This window comes from Microplitis mediator, chromosome 1 (assembly GCF_029852145.1).
Source record: "Microplitis mediator isolate UGA2020A chromosome 1, iyMicMedi2.1, whole genome shotgun sequence".
In the NCBI taxonomy this organism is placed as follows: Eukaryota; Metazoa; Arthropoda; class Insecta; order Hymenoptera; family Braconidae; genus Microplitis; species Microplitis mediator.
In genome coordinates this window covers 4,410,187-4,430,052 of record NC_079969.1, presented here as the reverse complement: position 1 = coordinate 4,430,052, position 19,866 = coordinate 4,410,187, and the positions used below count along the sequence as shown (strand labels likewise).

Sequence of the window (19,866 nt, the reverse complement as noted above, 5' to 3'; positions counted from 1 at the left end):
TACTCTGTGGTAAAATTCTATTTCTGTGAGGTCGCTAGTTGCTGAGGGCAAGTTTTTCAAACTGGGTTTATTTATAAATTTTAAGTAAATAAATAAATTAAAATAATGAAATTTAAAAAAATGCGCGCTGATTTTTCAAATATTTAAATATGCATTTTTTAAATTTTTACTCTGCTTACGTGTTATTTATTTATTCAAAAATTTTAAAATTTCTACTTGTCAGTTACATACATTGATAGTATATATATAAATATATACCAGCAATAATAATTAGAATTCGGATTAAAAATAAATCCGGTTTGAAAAATGATACTGTAGTTAGTTGACGTCTAATTTTTTGAATTTTTTCAAAAACGGTAAATAAAAAAAAAATATTTAAAAAAATTGCGCGTGTAGTTTTTAAAATTTTCTGCATGTGCATATTTTTAGTTTTTTTTTTTTTTAAATTCAATTGTTAAGAAAAAAATTCAAAAATCGCCTGTTAACTTCAGGATCATGTCAATTTCAGGATCATTGCTGGTATATCTTACGGCAGTCAACTTGACATCAAATTTCAGCCGTAACTTTCTGTCAACTTACAGTTAAATTTTCCACTGAGTTTACTATCGGCTATTTCCCTAGACGACATTTCAAACTTGAATTGTAAACAGGGTCGGATACGTGTGACAGAACATTCAAAATCTTGCATAGTAAATTAAAATTTCTACCTCCGCCCCTGCCTGAGATCTTAGCACCATACAAGGTATTGCATTGGCTAATTAAAAGTACATACGTAATTTTTGTTTAAATATTTAACAACAAAAAATGGAGGCTTTGATACAACAAAAGGTATTGGAAGTAGCGAATCATGTCGAAAAACAATTAGATGCTGAATTAGAACAGCTTGAAAAACTTGACACCGATGATCTTGAAAAATTGAGAGAAAAAAGATTGAAAGAGTTGAAAGAAATTCATCATCAAAAACAAACGTGGATCGCCGCAGTAAGTTTTTTTTTTTTTTAATAATAAATTTCTTATAAAGATCTAGAAGTAGGGTCTCACTTATTTCGGTTTCGACGAATACTTTTAAGATATTTCCTCATTTCTTTCATCAGCTCATTCATTTGTCAGCCAAAACAGTAAATTGTTTTAAAAAATGGAAAAAAAAAAATAATAAATAAATCTGACATTCCTAATTTTTTAAAGAATTATCAGAGCTTGGGATATAAAAAAAGTTTTCTTGAAATCTACTTTGAATTACAGTAAACTTTTTTACAGTCCAAAATAAGTGCTGCGCAATTTCTAGACCTCAGTGTAATTTTTAATGGTTGGATAAAATAAATGAATTTAAAAATATATTTACTGTGAAATAGGGCCATGGAGAATATAATGAAATCTACAACGAAAAAGAATTTTTCGAAGTATCAAAAAAATCTCAAAATATTGTATGCTTATTCTATAAAGATGACTCTCCTAGATGTAAAATAGTGGACCAACATTTCAAAATTCTGGCTAAAAAACATGTAGAAGCACGATTCTGCAAATTAAATGTTGAACGGGCTCCATTTTTAACAGGTGCGTTAATACTTTATGTTCATTTACTTTTTCCTGGGAAATCACGAATGGTTTGTGACAACAAAAGATGATTTTTCTGTACGTCAACTGGTTTCAAGAGTATTTTGTTTTAAAAATACTCTGAATAACAATTAAAAATAAAATTGACCGGATACAAAATTCGGCTGACTGTCAGTTTTGAAGATTCATTTTTTTATATTTGATTTGAATATCCGTAAATTATTTGAAAATCTACAGGTATATCAAAAAAGTCGATAAAAAAATCAGAAATCTACGATTTATTATTACGGAGATTGTTTTTTTTTTTTGATAAAAATGAGCGTTATCACAAAAACTTCAATGAGCTATGGATCATAATTAAGTAAATAATTTATATGCCTGAAGGGCAATTTTGTAATCAAGTATTTACTCATAGTCGTCTTGAAAAATGACTTTCTTTTTTTTGAGTCTAACAATTTTGATAACATTTCGTCTACAGAACTTTTTATCGTAGCAGTAAAATAATTACTGATACCAATTGCGCCTTAGTTGTGATTTTTATACTAAACTATAACTGTTTTTGTGCCGAATATTTTCAAAAGAATCATATTCTTGACTTAAGTATTTGATTAATTAGAATTTTTTTAATTCCAGAACGACTGAAAATAAAAATAATTCCAACCATGACTATTGTCAAAGACAGCAAAACTGTAGACTATATAGTTGGGTTTACTGATGTAGGAAACTGCGATGATTTTTCAACTGAAATGTTAGAGTGGCGTATTGCTCGTTCCGGAGTAATTTCATACAATGGAGATTTATTGCATCCTCCTGAGGCAGGAGGGAAAAAGAAAATTTCGATCGTAAAAAAATCAAAAACCATCAGAGGTAACAATGACTCTGATGACAGCTGTGATGAAATTTAAATTTGAAATCATTTCATTCATCTAAAGATTTTGCATTAATTTTCATTTTTTATATCCTTGCCTTACATCATATTATTTAACAAAGATGTCAATTTATAACAAATTTCTCGGCGGATTCGTCTCAAAAAAATCTTTAGTATTATAAGAGTTAATGAATCACAAGTTGCATTTAATATACTATAATTTTTTCCCATTTATCTACACGCTGCTAATTATCTCTAATTTTGTAATGTATCACAAATTATTTTGTATCTTTATATTGTCAAAGGTTTAATGAATTTTTCACGGGCTTTTATACTCATCAATTAATACTTAGAAATTTACCAAATTATAAGTATATGTATTATAATACGAAATATATTTATCGCATATGCATTTAAGAATTTCGTAATTGTGATTTTTGATAAAATTAAAAGTACTTCCAGTCGAATTCCACTAAGGCTGGGCCGTACTAATTTTATTTTTGAATTTTACTTTTTTTTTAATTTATTAATCATCTGATGTCACAGAAAATTTTTTAGTACTCGAAAAAATGTGTAAAACATTTTCGGAAGATTTTCATCATTCAGGTGACATAATTATTCAAGACGTAATTAGAAGAGAAAAAATTTGAAAACTCCCACCCGATAGTCCAGCCAGGTATGAGTGTGAATGTAGCAGACATCAGACTGATTTAAAATTATAAATAAATAGAGTAAATAATTTAGAAAATAATATTTATAAAAAATTCACTTATAAATTTGAAAATTTTTTAAATTTTATTTTATTAATTATTTACTCTATTTATTAATAATTTTGAATTTGTCTGATGTCTGTTACATTCAGTCTCATCAGCCAGGTCTGATTTTTTGAAGTTAATTTCAGAACATGATTGCAAAACATACCAAAAATTCATGGTAAAATTTCAATTAGACAAGTGAAAAAAAAATAAACACTTTTAATTAGTGTTTTATCGAAGAATTAAATTAAACGAGTATGAATGTAGCAGATATCAGACAAATGGAAAACTATAAATAAATGGAGTAAATAATTAAAAAAATAAAATTTTTAAAAAATGCACTTTTAAAAAATTTCGACATTAATAAGTGCATTTTTTTGAAATATTTTTTTTTTAATTATTTACTCTATTTTAAGACTCGTTAATGAATCAAGTCTGACATCTAGTTTATGGAGAGCAGAAATTTCCTGGAAATTCAAACTTGTCGAGTGCCCCTTTTTCTCTAAAGACAAAACTACGCGCACGCGCTGTAATATCACATGAATGACAGTTATATGACAGCTATAAAATATGAAGCATGGAGTGGGTGTAGGAGTCGACTGATAAGTTCAGCATTAGAATTTGACTGTACCTAGAAGTTGCAAAAAAAAAAAATATTTGAAAAAATTGCAGCTATGGTTTTTTTTTTTACATGTGCATATTTTTAGTTTTTTTTTGTCATTGATTTGTTGAAAAAAAATCCGGAAATTGTCTGTCAATTTCAGGATCATTACTTTTTAGTTGACAAGCTGACGTCAATTAACTGTAGGTTAACTTTTTGCAGTCAACTCTGCGTCAATTCTGGCCGTAAATTTCCGTCATCCGTCAACTTGCAGTCAAGCTGATAACGAAGAACTTGACACACATGATTAGTCATTTTTTATGATGAAATAATAATAATAATAATAATAATAGTCAACAATTAAAGTGTTTTATTTATCATATTTTGGGGTATACGTTCATGACAGTTTCATACAAGTGATATTTTTAATTCAGTTAAGGAAAAAAAGTACGAAATCATGTTTAATTCTACCCAAGAACCTGACATTCCAGCAGCTCTTGCTATGCTCAACCATTTGAGTAATGATGAACTTAAAGAAATACTAAACAATGATGGAAAATTTGAAGAAGTTGTCAAAGATATTAAGCAAGTAAGTTTAGAAAATTTAGTAGATGAAAATGTACATGAGTAGATATTAAATTCATCTGAATTTTTAGTTCAAAGAGCTGGAAACAGAAAAAGAAATGCTGATGGCTAGCAATCGTTCACTGGCTGAATTCAATTTAGCGAAGCAACCAGAACTGGAAGAAAATAAAAAAATACTCCTGGAACTTGGAGAAAAGGGCAGTGACTTGTGTATAAATGTACAAAAAATTATGAATGATATAAGTACGTATCCATAATTGATATATTATTAAATAAAAAGTATAACTGACAACTATATTTTAATTTTTATAGAGAATAAATCAGAGTCATTGTCTATTGATACGGCAATGGAACTTTTGCAATCTTCTGCTACAGAAATAGAAGAAGAATCTGAGGTAATGTATCAGATGTTAGACTTCAATGTCACAGTGATTGAAATTCATTACTGTGCCTATATTATGACTGCAATATTTAGACGTGTACTCATGAATTAATAGGCTGTAGCGACTATTAATTATTCAGAATTTATTAAATTGTAGACTTAATAGTATATTGTGGAACAAGGGATGAAACAAAACGATTTCAGGCCAGGGTGAAGTTGGCTGACATCACCCGCAGATTCATCCTGAGTTACACTCTATATTTTTCCTGATTACCTGCATTGGAACTTAAAGTTTCTGCTGCAGAGACACTGAAACTTCAAGTTTCAATGCTGGTTTCATAAAAAAAAATTTTTTTTTCACGGAAATTTGTGACTCATATATATTGGGGTGGTCGTTAAAAATTAAATTTTCACAGATGCTCCATAAAAAGTTTCTTTTTAGTAAAAAAATACATGGGGAGTTTGGTTTTTTCGTTTGAAGGAAAAAAAACACGTGCCTCAGAACGATCAAAGTTCACTTTTCGATACAATCGCGGTTTTTTTTAAATACCTCATTAAATATGCAGATTAAAGGAAAAAATCATAGAGACAATTTGGTAGGAAATTAAATTTTTGAGAAAAAAGGTCATATTCATTTTTTTTATAAAATGTGTATTTCTGAAGATATTTTAAGAAAACTTTTTTAGATCTTATCAATTGAGCGTTTCAAGGATTACAAATTTTGAAAATAATATTTTTCTAAATATATAAAAATTATAACAAGCAGATTTATGTTACGAGTTACGAAGTTGTTTATATTTAAGAAGAAACGTTATTTTTAACATTCGTAATCTTTCAAATGCTCGATTGATAAGATCTAAAAAAGTTTTTTAAAAATATCTTCATAAATACGCATTTTATAAAAAAAATTAACATGACCTTCTTTCTCAAAAATTTAATTTCCTACAAAATTGTTCCTATGAGTTTTTCCTTTAATCTGCATATTTCATGAGATATTTAAAAAAAACTGCGATTGCATCGAAAAATGAACTTTGATCATCCTAAGGCACGTGTTATTTTTACTCAAAAAGAAAAAACCAAATTCCCGCGTATTGTTTCACTAAAAAGAAGCTTTTTATGGGGTGCCTGAGAAAATTTAATTTCTAACAACCATCCTAATATATATGCTATTATTTTTTTATTTTTTGCCAACATTTTGTCACCATTTTCCTTCAATAAATTAGAGTTACTGAGTATGGACGTAAACAACATTAATTTTTTTTATTTCACAGAAACACGCGGAAAATTTTCTCGCAGGAAATTCAGATGTTGACGAATTTTTAGACCAATTTCTTATCAAACGTAAACTTATGCATTTACGTAAAGTAAAAATTGATAAAATGAGAGAACTAAGAAAAAAATCAAGATTTTCAAAAGGTGGTTCGAGTTACCCACCCGGCAGGAATTTCCCTGAAACTAATACTTCAGTTCCATATCCAACGGGTCCTGTTTCAATGCCAATGCCAGTGTCATCATGTTTTCGACCCTACTAAACTTCTTATATTTATTTATATAAACTTCAAATCAAAAGTAAACTTTTATCTTTTTAGTTTTAAACATTACTCCTAATATAATTTACTTTTTATTGAGTTATGCTAATATTTACATTTATAATGTCTTATTTATTATTTACATGAATAATAATTCGATACATTAATAATTTACTATGGTGCAATAGACTTTTATTATTGGCCCAGCCAATGATCCTCTTGCTATCACGTTGAATCCTTCGGTTTTTTTGAATCATCATCATCACTATCATTTTTTTTCTTGTCTATAACTAAATCGTCCAGTATATCTGACTCAGATGGCAACAATAATCCAAAAACTACCATTGAAAATGTTGCCGTGATGAAAACCATCAAAAGTGCAGACTCTACACCAGCAGAATATGAATTTTTCGCAGCTTCTTGTTTCGCATCAGTATACATTTTATATTTTATTTTTGTTTTACGCGTTTTAGCAAAAGTTTGACCGTAATGAGCTTTAGTCCAGGCATCGAAATCAAAAATTGGAGTTCCATCATGCTGAGTTTTACGTCGCATTATCTCCATATGAGCACGATGAGCTTCCTTGCTAATATCTGCCGGCTTATATATTACATGTTCCCGTGGTTGATCAACTGGTGATCGAACTTTTATTTTACGGTCATACTGCTTACGAGTATCGTAATTTCCTAAAACTTCGTAGGCTTCTGATATATCGCGAAATTTTATCTTAGCTTCTTCACTACTATTTTTGTCCGGATGATACTGCATTGATAATTTGAAGTAAGCTGATTTTATTTCACCTTGAGTTGCCTTCGTTTTTATTTCCAAATTGTCGTAATGAGTTTTGACCTTGGAACTAAATAATTTATTATCGTAAAATTTGAAAATCCACCGCATTCTCAAATTATATGCCATGTTTCTAATTTTCATTATTTTCACTTGTACTATTGTCTGAATATTATCATTGGAATAAATTTAAATTTAAAAATATTATTAGTAATAACAATTTTAAACATTTTGAATTATTGCAAAACATTAACAGTTTTTGGGTTCTTCGAATTTAATTATCATTCAAAAGTTATTCAACTCCAATTGACATTTAGTTTTTACAATTTTACAATGTCGATATATTTATTATTAGAAAAACTACATATATTTGTTTACTACATTTTCATGGTTAAACACTCAAAAATGTATAGAAAAACTGACACAATTAATGGAATTTGTTGGGGTTGATTTCAATGTAAAATTGATAAATTAAAATTTTTATACCGCTAGATGACGTATTGTCCTGCTATGCATTCCATACCCTAATAGCCACTTTATCTTGAAATTGACAGTAATTTAACAATTCAAATCACTGAAATTTGCTGACAATTTGACAGCAAAAGTTGTAAAGAAAAATTTGCGGTTTATTTTTCCTCAATTTAGAGGTAATTTTTTTACTAGAAAAAAACCCTAATAAAAGTTTCCTAGAGTTTTTCATCAAATGTCCGTCAACTTCGGGCTTTTCCATTTCTGACGACAATTTGCTTACAACTTTTGAAACGATACTAAAGTTAGCAGACAATTAAAAATTTTTTGATTTTTTTTTTGAACAATTAAATTTAAAGAAAAAAAAAACTAAAACTATGCACATGTAGAAAATTTAAAAGACTACATGAGCATTTTTTTTTCATAATTTATCGTTTTTTAAAAAATCAAAAAATTATTAGACGCCGGCTAATTTCAGTACCATACTTTTGAATGGGAGTAGTTAGCAGACATTTGAAATGAAAAAAATTTTTTTTAACAGATAAATAATGAAAAAAAATATTTCTAAAAAAATGCACAAGTCGGAAATTTCATAAACTATATGTGCAATTTTTAAAAATATTTTTTTGGTAAAAAAATCCAAACATTTTTAAATGTTTACTAACTTCATTGTCATAACTTTTGAAGTGAATTTGCATTCTAATTCGGGTAGTAAATTTACGTCAAATTGTACAGCAAATTATTACAAATTGTCGTCAAAAACGGAAAAGCTCGAAGTTGACGGACATTTGACGAAAAATTCAAGGAAACTTTTGCTAAGCAAACTGTGCTAATGGGGTATATTTACAATTACTAAGAACTATATTAATATTGAATCAACTTAATCTTACGTTGGAAAACTGGCCCTAAGTTACAATTACATTTAAATGCGCTTCAGATAATTGACGTAATTTACTATTGAAAGTAAATATTATTAAATAATAACGAGTATTTTTTTTTATAATTTTGAATTTTTAAAATACTAATCTATATAAATAATTTGATCGGGTCTTATTAATTTTAATCATTTAATTTTCAGATTCAGTCAATTGGTTCCTATTTAAATTGAAGTACTTTTTTGGTATCTGGTATCGGCAAATTTTTTGAAAAAGGCTACCTGTGTATCATATTTATTTAAATATCTTGACAAATCCATTATTTTAAAAAAATATTTGTTTTAGTCAATTATTCAATAAAATGGCGTCAAAGGTTAGACTTGTATAATTAAACTTTTTTTTCAATTGACTATTTTTATTTAAATTTGATTTAATTCAGATTGAATTTGCTGTGAACATGACTTGCGAAAAATGTGTTAATGCAATAAAAAATTGCCTTAGCGATAACAAAGACATACATAAAGTAGATATATCACTTGATCGAGGAACTGTTTTAGTTGAAACAAAACTTCCGTATACAGTAATCCAAGAAAAAATAGAAAGTTCCGGTAAACGGGCTGTCTTGAAAGGCTTCGGAGGTAAATGAATTTTAAAAATACACAGAAACAACGGATTTCTAGGCGCAAAAAAAAATTTCGTTGCCCCAAGAAAATTTTTGTATTACAAATTGCAAACAAAATTTTCTAAGGGCAAGAAAAATCTTGGAGCAAGAAAAAATTTTTTGAGGCGGGAAAAATATTTTTGCGTTCAGAAATTTTTTCGAATCCAAAGAAAATTTTTGTCTTCAATTTAAAATATGAAATAATTATAATGATTGTAGATAATTCGAGTGCAGTTTCTATGATTGGCGGAACTTCTGGTTTTTCTACGAACAAATTAATCCAAGGAGTTGTCAGATTTATTGAAACTCAGAAAGGTTGCATAGTTGATGGTACAATTGACGGACTAGATCCTGGAGATCATGGGTTACATATTCATGAATGTGGTGACATTTCTAATGGTTGTGAATCAGTAGGCCAACACTTCAATCCTTACAATTGCAGTCATGGAGGCCTAGAAGATGACATTTCTAATCGAGTAATTATTATCACTAACAACAGCATCCTAGGATTAAATATTGTATTGTTTTCTTTTGTCTTTAATTTTCAGCATATGGGAGATCTTGGGAACATAACTGCAGATACAGCCGGGCGAGCCCTGTTCAGATTTCAAAATAATGATTTGAAAGTTTCAGATATTATCGGAAGATCTCTTGTCGTTACAGAAAATGCTGATGATTTGGGAAGAGGGCAAAATTCAAATTCTAAAATTGACGGAAACAGCGGATTCAAGTATTTTTTCATTCTAAATAAAATGACAATTAGTATGGTTGTGATTAAATATTAATTACTAATATTATTATTACAGAATAGCCTGCGGAATAATAGCAAGATCGTGTGGGATATTTGAAAACACAAAAAAAATTTGTAGCTGTGATGGAAAAACATTATGGGACGAACGAGATGAATCGAAAAAAAAGGTTTCTCAGATAATTGCCATTCATACAAAAATATATATTTAGTAGGGTGTTTCTAAAAAATCGATTTTGTGATTTCTTCAAATGGCCAGCAAATTTTTTTAGAGAATGCCAAAATAAGGACCTCGTCAAAGTAAGAGTTCTTAATTTGAAGATTTACAGGTCGCGGATCGTAATTTTCTATTTCCCATTTAAATAACATGGGAAAAAAAATTTTTTATTTTTTTATTTTTCTAGCTCGGCATTCGCACCTCATATGAATCAGTCCATAGCATATTCTTGTAGAGAATTTAACGCTCTACAATCATTTTTTGATAAATCCATCCATTCGAAAGTTATTGGAGCTGGAAGTCAAATTTATAATAAATTTCCAGATCTTTTTACTTTTTCAGTAAAACTATCAGGCTTTTCGAAAAATATTATAAAATTTTTTTTATAGACAATTTTATTCCCTAAAAATTATTCTTAATAAAATTTTTTGAAATTCTGCATCGTTTTCTAGTTATTTTTATTTTAATGTTGAGTTCTCAGAATAGATTAGAAGACTATTATTTTTACGAGCTTGGCATTAAAATGAAAATAACTAGAAAACGATGCGGAATTTTAAAAAACTTCATTAAGAATAATTTGTAGGGAATAAAATTGTCTATAAAAAAAATTTTATAATATTTTTCGAAAAGTCTGATAGTTTTGCTAAAAAAGTAAAAAGATCTGGAAATTTATTATAAATTTGACTTTCAGCTCCAATAACTTTTGAATGGATGGATTTATCAAAAAATGATAAGAGATCTTTTTTGTAGATTGTTAAATTCTCTACAAGAATATGCTATGGACTGATTCATATGAGGTGCGAATGCCGAGCTAGAAAAATAAAAAAATAAAAAATTTTTTCCCATGTTATTTAAATGGGAAATATAAATTACGATCCGCAACCTGTAAATCTTTAAATTAAGAACTCTTACTTTGACGAGATCTTTATTTTGGCATTCTCTGAATGAATTTGCTGGCCATTTAAAGAAATAACAAAAGTCGATTTTTTTGAAACACCCTAATATTTAGTTATATTAAACTGAAGACTTTATCGATTGTATTTTTTTTCTTTCAGTACACTCAATTATTGGACTACAAGAATATTAATCTAGATGAAAAGCGATGATTTTTTTTTGCGGTTTAAGGCCATAGTTTGTAAAAAGGCAAACTTAAAAATTTGTAATGATTTTATGTGATAGTTGTTTTTAAATAAAGAGAAAGTTTTTTATTTTAATGATTTACTTTGAAATTACCAGCTGTTTAAACTTGTACTCAGAAGTAAATCATCTAAAGCAGTTTAACTATTGGCTACAAGTTGATTTCAACTGTTGCGCTCGCAAAGAAGTTGCAGAAATGGAGTCAAGGAAGTTGTAATACCGACAGCTACTACCATGAACATAAATTTTTTCGATTATTTCAGTAAATAATCGATCACAGATAATCGATTAGTAAAAACTACGATAACGTTGTTCACCATCGCGCGTTTCTAGATTCAACAATTCCTGACGGGTAGGGGGGTTTGTTATCAAAATATCACGTCAGGGTAGAAGTTGAAGGAATCTGTCACGTGACGTTGGAATAAGAATTAAAAATTTTTGAAACATATTAAGGCCACGATAAATTGAAAATCTTGAGAACAAAGATCTGTCATTACTTGAAGCATAATTTGATAGCTGATTCCATCATTCTTAAGTAATTATTTGTTTTTTTATTACAATACGTAAAAAATGTAAGCCAAAGAATCAGTTTCTCCATTAACAAATTTTTTCATTAACTTTTAATAAAAAATTATGAGAAACAGCGCAAGAATAATTTAAGACTTTTTTTCAACTTGCAAAAATTTCAAGGTCTTGAATAGAATTTTTGACGCATTTCTTGTCACATAAATTCTTCGATTGCTTTCTTTTTCCTATTAAATTTAAATAATTTTACGAAAACGCGTAAGTCTTCAACTGTAAAGATTAAGGGGATAAAAATTTATGATGCATACGAGCTCATATATAAATCGCGCATCTCGTAGACCTGGTAGAGGGGGTAGAGTGATAAAGATAACACTTGACACAAACTAGTACAAATGTCATGTAATGTGCAAATCTATAGCATTATGAATATGCACTTTTTTTTAATTTCTTGCGCAAGTTTCTAACAAAAACTGCGTACATGATTTTTAAATTTAGTCAGATATAAAACATCTGCGGTATACTTGCGAACACTAGCAAGTGCAAGTGCAAGTAAATACATAATATCTGCACTTGAATAAAATAGTAGATTTGACTAAGAATTTTTTAAATTCGAAGTATTTTTCATACATTAATCTGCTGCAATTTTTTTCTACAGTTTGATACAAGGCTTCAAATAAGGAATTCAAACTATGACGAGTAATTTGAGTTTATTATAGAATAAATATCTAAATTAATAATAACATAAGTATATTAATTTATGTAATTTATTGTAATAGCACTGCGGCTTGCTTTGGTACAGCTATTTGTCAATTCCAGCAAACGTGCGAATATAGAAAAAGCTGTTTCATTTATTGAACGAGCGAAAAAACAATCTGCTGACGTTGTCATTCTTCCGGAATGTTTCAATTCTCCTTATGGCATACGTTCGTATAATATACCATTTCTTTTTACTTATTTTTTATAAAAAAAAAATCGAAGTATATCAGAAGTACTGTAACTTCACCGAAATAATGTAATTTATAGTTTTGAAGTAAAGAAACTTTACTGATTAAATTTTTTTTTATAAATACGGTTGTTACTGCAGAACATTTTAGTAAGTATGCCGAAGACATCCCTTCGGGAGAAACAAGCTTAGCCCTATCAAATGCGGCGAAAAATTTCAAAATAAATGTTATTGCTGGTACTATTCCTGAAAGAGATAATGACGCATTGTACAATACCTGCACTGTCTGGAATACTGATGGTCATCTTATAGCGAAACATAGAAAAGTATTTATATTTGTGATTTAAACTAAAAGTTACTGTAATTACAACAAAAATGACTAAACTGGTTTTTAATAATTCAAATAATTTTTTTGAAATTTTTTAAGATGCATTTATTTGATATTGACATAAAAGGCAAGATACGATTTGCCGAGAGCGAAGTTTTGAAGGCGGGAAATACTTTGACGATGATTGACCTGAATGATTTTAAAATTGGTATTGGAATATGTTATGATATCAGATTTGAAGAAATGGCGCGCCTTTATCGTAATAAAGGCAAGTTTATTATTGGATGCCATTAGAAATAAATAAGTGAAATGTTTATTATATTTTATATTAGGCTGTAGTTTATTGGTGTATCCAGCTGCATTCAATATGACTACCGGACCATTACATTGGCAACTTCTCCAACGTTCGAGAGCTAATGATAATCAGTGCTACGTTGTTAGTGTCTCTCCAGCACGTGATACTAAATCAGAATATATCGCGTGGGGACACAGCCAAGTGACTAATCCATGGGGAGAAGTAATTCATGACTTAGATATTCACGAAAATATGATAGTCACTGAAATAGGTATGAATAATTGGCAATGGTTTATGATCGGGGCTCCTGTTTATTGCGTCTTTATATAAAAATTATAATTATATATTTCAAAAATTTGTAATATTTCATGTTTAGAAATTTCAAATGTAAGCACTTGGAATCTCGAAAAATGTGTGGAGTCCAACTTACAAACTATTACCGAATTACTTTCAAAAGTAATTTAAGTATCGCTTATGAACTCTGTGTACTTTTTTTTTATAGATTCGTCTATTGTAAAAGAAGTAAGAAGTCAAATTCCAACTTTTATGCAACGGCGCACTGATATCTATGATACCGTTTACAAGCATGATGATAAATAAGTAAAAAAGAACGTTTTCAATATTTAAAACACCTTGAGGTCTTTCAAAAAGACTCATAGTCAATTGGCTATAATTAATTAACTATCATAAATTTTTATAAAAAATTGAAAACGAAATCCGAAGTATACATTTTTACTAATTGTTATGTATTAAAATGTCTATTAAAATTTTGTACATCACACTGAAAAAATTTTTTATTTTTATTTCATTAAATTAAAAATTTAAAATTAAGTTAAACTAAAAATTACATTAAAAAAGAAAAAAACAAATTTTCTACAAAAAAAAAAAAAAAAATGCATCGTTGTTTTTAGTATTTAAAAAAATAGTAGTTCCTTAATACTAATAATGAGTAAAAAATTTGCTGCGGAAGAAGATATATATGGAGGAGGAGAAAGTCACGCCCAATGAAGTTGATGTATCTATGATAATACTGTAAATATAATATTCATTTACGGAATCTATAAAATATTGTTTTCATTTATGCAGTATTTACTCTGACTAATGCCACGAGGATAAAGTTATTGTCTCTAATGATTTCTTGAACTCGACTGTAATTCCAAATTGCTCTCATCCTTGAGTAAGGAATCTCGTCATCATAGATGTGAATGATGCTGAGGCGTGACAGCAATATTCGATTAATGACATAGTGCAGCATTATTATTGAACATTAACAATCTCAATACTTGGTCATTTGCCAATATTGCCATGTGCAACCGAAAATCTGCAGCTGGCTGTATTATTACGAAGTCTCGTGTTCTGACAAAATTTTCTACGTTCACAATAGGTATGTTGCGGAAATAATGAAATGACCACAAAAAGCACATGTTAACTGTTTTCTTATCTTTATTGTTTTTTTTTTAAGAATTCAATTTATGCTTCTTGAATTAGTAGTTTTTTTATCGTTTTTTTATGAATAAATTTATTTTATTTAAATTAAAGGTATGTACTTTAGATGCCAATGTATATAATGTATATCTATACATATATGCTGATGACAGCACGTAAGGGCCCAACGCGAATGCATCCTTAGTGGCAAACAGCTAGATTACTATTATAGATTATACTAGTTTTTCTTGGCAAACAGAAGTAATAAAAGTGCGACCAAGGTGACTAAGCTACCATAGTTGATACACACTATTAAATGTACGATAGTGTAAAGAATTAGTACATTACACACTAACGGAGTAAAGCCGAACATTTCAACCCATATGAGCAATTGCCTACCCGAGCCGAAGATGAAGCTGGGAAATGCAGATTGGGACGTCCTATTATGCTCCGTAGTGTGTATACCATTTTTCATAAGACCTACACCTGAAAGTTTAACTTTTTGCACATGTTGTCATGCGCGCATATCACTCAATCAGGTTCTGCACAGTAATCAGTGTGGTGCTGTACCACAATCGAGCATTTTTTTCTAGCACCGTACTGAGTCGGGTGCAGAACAGTAACCAGTCGGGTTCCAATCTTTCCGTGAAGATTAGGAGGATAAAAATTGATGATCCGTAGATCTGGTAGAGGGGTATAGTCTAGTCAACATGTGCCTTTTGGGTCAAAGTTTTTTATTCGCCTCGGAAAATTATGATCGAGGTGTCATTCGATTCGTCATCGCATCTAGAAACTTTTTGAAAAATTTGGAGTGGGGCGCGAAAAAATTACAAAAGTTATAAACAATTTAGTAAAAAAAAAATAAGGGGGTTTTGTTTTTTGCGAATATCTCAAAAAGTATTCAAAATTTTGAAGCTCAATTTGTTTATGAACTAATGCAGAATGAAAAAGATATGAGTAACTTTTGTCGTATTTGTTATAGTTAATGAGGTATTTCGATTTTAAAAACAAAAAAAAAAATTTTTTCTCAAATTTTTATAAATAATTGCAAAAAAATTATATAAATAATTAAGTTAGAGCTTTACTTTTATTATAAATTTGTTGAGTAGCTAATTTAGAAAAAAAAAGTCTTGATGAATTTGTTGTATCTGCAATAGTTTATAAGTAATATTAATAATAAACAAAGAAAAGCAGGCTCGAAAGGTAAGTTTGAATATACAAAAGAACTAAAAATGAAATAAAAAATCGAAAAATCAATTTTTTTACAAAAGTTAATATTGGGCTGTTATTGTTTTATTTTTTAGAGTAAAAAAAAATATAAATTAAACATTCAATTGTTTATAACAAATTGTTTATTATATAAACAATTTAAATTTGAATAAAATAAAAAAAAATGATTCCTTAATTTTCGTAACTAGTGGTAGAAAAAAATAGTTAATTAACAAATGCGTTTTTAAGTAATCAAAAAATTTTTTTAAGAAATGGTTTTTTTTTTAAAATCATAATTTTCATCAAAGATTATGTTATGAAAAAAAAATTTTTGATTATCTTATAAACAACGCATTTGTTTATAACATTTTTTTAAACAATATGGGATAAAAATTATTAAAAATCATTTTTAAGTGGCTTATGATCATAAGAAAACGGACCAATAGCAATATTATAAAAAAAAATATTTTTTTCAATGTTTAATCGAGGTTGATAATTTTTTACTTCAGTAAATTGTTAATAACAAAGTGAAAATTAACAATTTTTTAATTTTTCCAGCGGGAATCTATTCTATAGCCTTTGAAAAATAGCTCCATGAAAGGGAAAAAATTCCAGATTAATAGTTTAACAATTATTGCACTTTCAATGTTGATGTTCATGCTACAAAAAATTGTTAATTAATTAATGGATAACTAATTGGGAAATCGCGATAAAAATTTTTGATCGCCGGATTATTGTTCATTGATCTATCTTGTAGGTTGCTTGCATTTTTTCATTCCTTAATTTTCGTATTTAATTAGTTTAAATAATATTTTTTTATTAAAAGTCCGAAGTTGGCGGAGCTTACGCTAGCGAGAGTTCCCGTTTTCGGCCGTATTTTTAACCCTCTAGAAAAATTATAAATATTGGTCCTAGAGTTTGGGATGGAATGACTTTTTCTAGGAAATTTCTTCCTCTTTTTGGATCTTTTTTCGAATTTCAAAAATTTTGAATACTTTTTGAGATATTCGCAAAAAACAAAACCCCCTTATTTTTTTTTTACTAAATTGTTTATAACTTTCGTAATTTTTTCGCGCTCCACTCCAAATTTTTCAAAAAGTTTCTAGATGCGATGACGAATCGAATGACACCTCGATCATAATTTTCCGAGGCGAATAAAAAACTTTGACCCAAAAGGCGAATGTTGACTAGACTAGTAGAGTGATAAAGATAACACCTGATACAATACTAGCACAAGTGTCATGTTTAAATTTCTTATGCACGTTTCTAACGAAAACTGCGTACGTAATTTTGAAATTTAGTCAGACATAAAACATCTACAATATACTTGCGTGCAAATAAATACATAATATCTGCACTTGAAAAAAATAATAGATTCAACTAAGAATTTTTTAAATTCGAAGTATTTTTCATACATTAATTCACTAATTTTTTCCACAGTTTGAAACGAGGTGTCACATAAGGAATTCAAACTATGACGAGTAACTTGAGTTTATTATACAATAAATGTCTGTATTAATAATAACATAAGTATATTAATTTATGTAATTTATTGTAATAGCACTGCGGCTTGCTTTGGTACAGCTACTTGTCGATTCCAATAAACGTGTCAACATAGAAAAAGCTGTTTCATTTATTGAACAAGCGAAAGAACAATCTGCTGACGTTGTCATTTTTCCGGAATGTTTTAATTCTTCTTATGGCATACGTTCGTATAATCCATCATTTCTTTTTTACTTATTCTTTATAAGAAAAAATTGAAATATATCAGAATCACATAAATGAAACAGAGATTTTATAAATAAAAAAACTTTTGCAGTTACAAAAAATTTTGATTGAAAGTGAAATCCTTATTTAATTTATTTTAAGATTAAATTTTTTTCAATAATCAATAAGATTTTAATTTTAAATTAAATGATTAAATACACACTAAGAGAAAAAAGTAGGATATTCCAACCGCGATGCGTAATTGGCTAGCCGAGATGAAGGCAAGGGCGGCAAACACGTGGATCAGATCTGCACCTGAAAAGTTTAAATTTTTGCCTCTGTTTGTAAGAAAAATGGCGCATGCGTTGATTTTTAAAATTTCTTTTCTCAAAAGACAAAACTACTTACTTTTTACCCTGGATGTATGATGTACGATTTTATTGATAATTTAAATTATATTCGAGGGTTGACATGTCCTACTTTTCGCCCTTGGTGTGTAATATACTATCGAAATACTTTGTTATTATGAAAGTTTTTTGTTAAATGTTGACACGGAAAAAAGAGCAGTGGAAAAATTACAATTTTTAGTGTAAAAACAGCCCTCGTATAAAAAACTTATATTATCGTTTGCACTCTAATAATTGACACTTTTTGTAATAAAGTAATTACAATTATAGACCTCAAATTTTACAGTTTCTACTAAAACATTTGAAAATCTGTTTGCTATCAAAGACTTAAAAATGTCTTGTATAAAACTGTAACTTCACCGAAATAATGTAATTTTTACTTTTGAAGTAAAGGAACTTTAATGATATTTGAAACTGTAATTTTTCCGCGTAGTAATTAAAAATCTGTCATTAAATTTTTTTTTATAAATACGGTTTTTACTGCAGAACATTCGAGTAAGTATGCCGAAGACATCCCTTCGGGAGAAACAAGCTTAGCCCTATCAAATGCGGCAAAAAATTTCAAAATAAATGTTATTGCTGGTACTATTATTGAAAGAGATAATGACACATTGTACAATACCTGCACCGTCTGGAATACTGAAGGTCATCTTATAGCGAAACATAGAAAAGTATTTATATTTGCGATTTAAACTAAAAGTTACTGTAATTACAACAAAAATGACTAAACTGGTTTTTAATAATTCAAATAATTTTTTTGAAATTTTTTTAAGATGCATTTATTTGATATTGACATAAAAGGCAAGATACGATTTGCCGAGAGCGAAGTTTTGAGTGCGGGAAATACTTTGACGATGATTGACCTGAATGGTTTTAAAATTGGTATAGGAATATGTTATGATATCAGATTTGAAGAAATGGCGCGCCTTTATCGTAATAAAGGCAAGTTTATTTTTGAATGCCATCAGAAATAAATAAGTGAAATGTTTATTATTTATTATGATTATTTTTATATTAGGCTGTAGTTTATTGGTGTATCCAGCTGCATTCAATATGACTACCGGACCATTACATTGGCAACTTCTCCAACGTTCGAGAGCTAATGATAATCAATGCTACGTTGTCAGTGTCTCTCCGGCACGTGATACTAAATCAGAATATATCGCGTGGGGACACAGCCAAGTGACTAATCCATGGGGAGAAATAATTCATGACTTGGATATTCACGAAAATATGATAGTCACTGAAATAGGTATGAATAATTGGCAATGGTTTATAATCGGGGTTCCTCTTTATTACGTCTTTATATAAAAATTATAATTATATATTTCAAAAATTTGTAAGATTTCATGTTTAGAAATTTTAAATGTAAGCACTTAGAATCTCGAAAAATGTGTGGAGTCCAACTTACAAACTATTACCAAATTACTTTCAAAAGTAATTTAAGTATCACTTATGAACTCTGTGTACTTTTTTTTTATAGATTCGTCTATTGTAAAAGAAGTAAGAAGTCAAATTCCAACTTTTATGCAACGGCGCACTGATATCTATGATACCGTTTACAAGCATGATGATAAATAAGTAAAAAAGAACGTTTTTAATATTTAAAACACCTTGAGGTCTTTCAAAAAGACTCATAGTCAATTGGCTATAATTAATTAACAATCATAAATTTTTATAAAAAATTGCAAACGAAATCCGAAGTATACATTTTTACTAATTGTTATGTATTAAAATGTCTATTAAAATTTTTTACATCACACTGAAAAAATTTTCTATTTTTATTTCACTAAATTACTTGCGATTAAAGCAGATGGATTAACCCTGGAAATTTATGGGGAGGGGGAGGGGTCGTAGAAAA

At 28.6% G+C, this 19,866-nt stretch overlaps 6 protein-coding genes across 10 annotated transcripts; 5 read left to right on the top strand and 1 right to left on the bottom strand.

Moving 5' to 3' along the window:
- Window positions 1-667: 667 nt before the first annotated feature.
- On the top strand, window positions 668-2,774 carry LOC130664001 (thioredoxin domain-containing protein 9). The gene is made up of 3 exons (XM_057463627.1): window positions 668-981; window positions 1,353-1,554; window positions 2,188-2,774. The coding sequence occupies exons 1-3, from the start codon at window positions 805-807 to the stop codon at window positions 2,457-2,459; spliced, it is 651 nt and encodes a 216-aa protein (XP_057319610.1). The 5' UTR covers window positions 668-804; the 3' UTR covers window positions 2,460-2,774.
- Window positions 2,775-4,062: 1,288 nt separating this feature from the next.
- On the top strand, window positions 4,063-6,286 carry LOC130671734 (vacuolar protein sorting-associated protein 37B). Its single transcript, XM_057475799.1, has 4 exons — window positions 4,063-4,367; window positions 4,435-4,606; window positions 4,676-4,758; window positions 6,017-6,286. Exons 1-4 carry the CDS (start codon window positions 4,236-4,238, stop codon window positions 6,275-6,277), a joined length of 648 nt encoding a protein of 215 aa, XP_057331782.1. The 5' UTR covers window positions 4,063-4,235; the 3' UTR covers window positions 6,278-6,286.
- A 61-nt stretch (window positions 6,287-6,347) lies between these two features.
- LOC130671725 (dnaJ homolog subfamily C member 30, mitochondrial-like) lies at window positions 6,348-7,501 on the bottom strand. The gene has a single exon (XM_057475789.1). It carries the CDS (start codon window positions 7,202-7,204, stop codon window positions 6,500-6,502), a length of 705 nt encoding a protein of 234 aa, XP_057331772.1. The 5' UTR covers window positions 7,205-7,501; the 3' UTR covers window positions 6,348-6,499.
- Window positions 7,502-8,340: 839 nt separating this feature from the next.
- Window positions 8,341-11,239, top strand: LOC130671636 (copper chaperone for superoxide dismutase). Of its 2 annotated transcripts, XM_057475673.1 has the most exons (7): window positions 8,343-8,491; window positions 8,607-8,776; window positions 8,843-9,041; window positions 9,284-9,540; window positions 9,613-9,794; window positions 9,871-9,982; window positions 11,085-11,239. In XM_057475673.1, the coding sequence occupies exons 2-7, from the start codon at window positions 8,765-8,767 to the stop codon at window positions 11,133-11,135; spliced, it is 813 nt and encodes a 270-aa protein (XP_057331656.1). In that variant the 5' UTR covers window positions 8,343-8,491; window positions 8,607-8,764; the 3' UTR covers window positions 11,136-11,239. The 2 variants fall into 2 exon arrangements, with proteins under 2 accessions (XP_057331648.1, XP_057331656.1); XM_057475665.1 differs by having other exon boundaries at window positions 8,341-8,491; window positions 9,284-9,794.
- Window positions 11,240-11,533: 294 nt separating this feature from the next.
- LOC130671645 (omega-amidase NIT2-like) lies at window positions 11,534-14,065 on the top strand. Of its 3 annotated transcripts, none has more exons than XM_057475694.1 (7): window positions 11,534-11,701; window positions 12,347-12,387; window positions 12,468-12,614; window positions 12,776-12,960; window positions 13,062-13,230; window positions 13,295-13,528; window positions 13,760-14,065. In XM_057475694.1, exons 2-7 carry the CDS (start codon window positions 12,381-12,383, stop codon window positions 13,855-13,857), a joined length of 840 nt encoding a protein of 279 aa, XP_057331677.1. In that variant the 5' UTR covers window positions 11,534-11,701; window positions 12,347-12,380; the 3' UTR covers window positions 13,858-14,065. The 3 variants fall into 3 exon arrangements, with proteins under 3 accessions (XP_057331677.1, XP_057331685.1, XP_057331669.1); XM_057475702.1 differs by lacking the exon at window positions 11,534-11,701 and adding an exon at window positions 12,158-12,240; XM_057475686.1 differs by lacking the exon at window positions 11,534-11,701 and having other exon boundaries at window positions 12,166-12,387.
- A 3,029-nt stretch (window positions 14,066-17,094) lies between these two features.
- LOC130675639 (omega-amidase NIT2-like) lies at window positions 17,095-19,765 on the top strand. 2 transcript variants are annotated; one of them, XM_057481443.1, is made up of 7 exons: window positions 17,095-17,171; window positions 17,332-17,372; window positions 17,453-17,599; window positions 18,492-18,676; window positions 18,779-18,947; window positions 19,024-19,257; window positions 19,489-19,765. In XM_057481443.1, exons 2-7 carry the CDS (start codon window positions 17,366-17,368, stop codon window positions 19,584-19,586), a joined length of 840 nt encoding a protein of 279 aa, XP_057337426.1. In that variant the 5' UTR covers window positions 17,095-17,171; window positions 17,332-17,365; the 3' UTR covers window positions 19,587-19,765. The 2 variants fall into 2 exon arrangements, with proteins under 2 accessions (XP_057337426.1, XP_057337417.1); XM_057481434.1 differs by having other exon boundaries at window positions 17,145-17,372.
- Window positions 19,766-19,866: the final 101 nt, after the last annotated feature.

Excerpts from the sequence above, each read along its gene's own strand:
- LOC130671725 (XM_057475789.1), bottom strand. The coding sequence starts at position 7,204 with ATGAAAATTAGAAACATGGCATATAATTTGAGAATGCGGTGGATTTTC.
- LOC130671734 (XM_057475799.1), top strand. The coding sequence starts at position 4,236 with ATGTTTAATTCTACCCAAGAACCTGACATTCCAGCAGCTCTTGCTATG. Across the intron at positions 4,607-4,675 it reads AAAAATTATGAATGATATAA|AGAATAAATCAGAGTCATTG; the intron begins GTACGTATCCAT and ends TAATTTTTATAG. Across the intron at positions 4,759-6,016 it reads AAATAGAAGAAGAATCTGAG|AAACACGCGGAAAATTTTCT; the intron begins GTAATGTATCAG and ends TTTATTTCACAG.
- LOC130664001 (XM_057463627.1), top strand. The coding sequence starts at position 805 with ATGGAGGCTTTGATACAACAAAAGGTATTGGAAGTAGCGAATCATGTC. Across the intron at positions 982-1,352 it reads AACAAACGTGGATCGCCGCA|GGCCATGGAGAATATAATGA; the intron begins GTAAGTTTTTTT and ends ACTGTGAAATAG. Across the intron at positions 1,555-2,187 it reads ACGGGCTCCATTTTTAACAG|AACGACTGAAAATAAAAATA; the intron begins GTGCGTTAATAC and ends TTTTAATTCCAG.
- LOC130671636 (XM_057475665.1), top strand. Across the intron at positions 9,042-9,283 it reads TGTCTTGAAAGGCTTCGGAG|ATAATTCGAGTGCAGTTTCT; the intron begins GTAAATGAATTT and ends TAATGATTGTAG. Across the intron at positions 9,983-11,084 it reads GAGATGAATCGAAAAAAAAG|TACACTCAATTATTGGACTA; the intron begins GTTTCTCAGATA and ends TTTTTCTTTCAG.
- LOC130675639 (XM_057481443.1), top strand. Across the intron at positions 18,948-19,023 it reads GCGCCTTTATCGTAATAAAG|GCTGTAGTTTATTGGTGTAT; the intron begins GCAAGTTTATTT and ends TTTTTATATTAG. Across the intron at positions 19,258-19,488 it reads TATGATAGTCACTGAAATAG|ATTCGTCTATTGTAAAAGAA; the intron begins GTATGAATAATT and ends TTTTTTTTATAG.
- LOC130671645 (XM_057475694.1), top strand. Across the intron at positions 12,615-12,775 it reads CAATTCTCCTTATGGCATAC|AACATTTTAGTAAGTATGCC; the intron begins GTTCGTATAATA and ends TTGTTACTGCAG. Across the intron at positions 13,529-13,759 it reads TATGATAGTCACTGAAATAG|ATTCGTCTATTGTAAAAGAA; the intron begins GTATGAATAATT and ends TTTTTTTTATAG.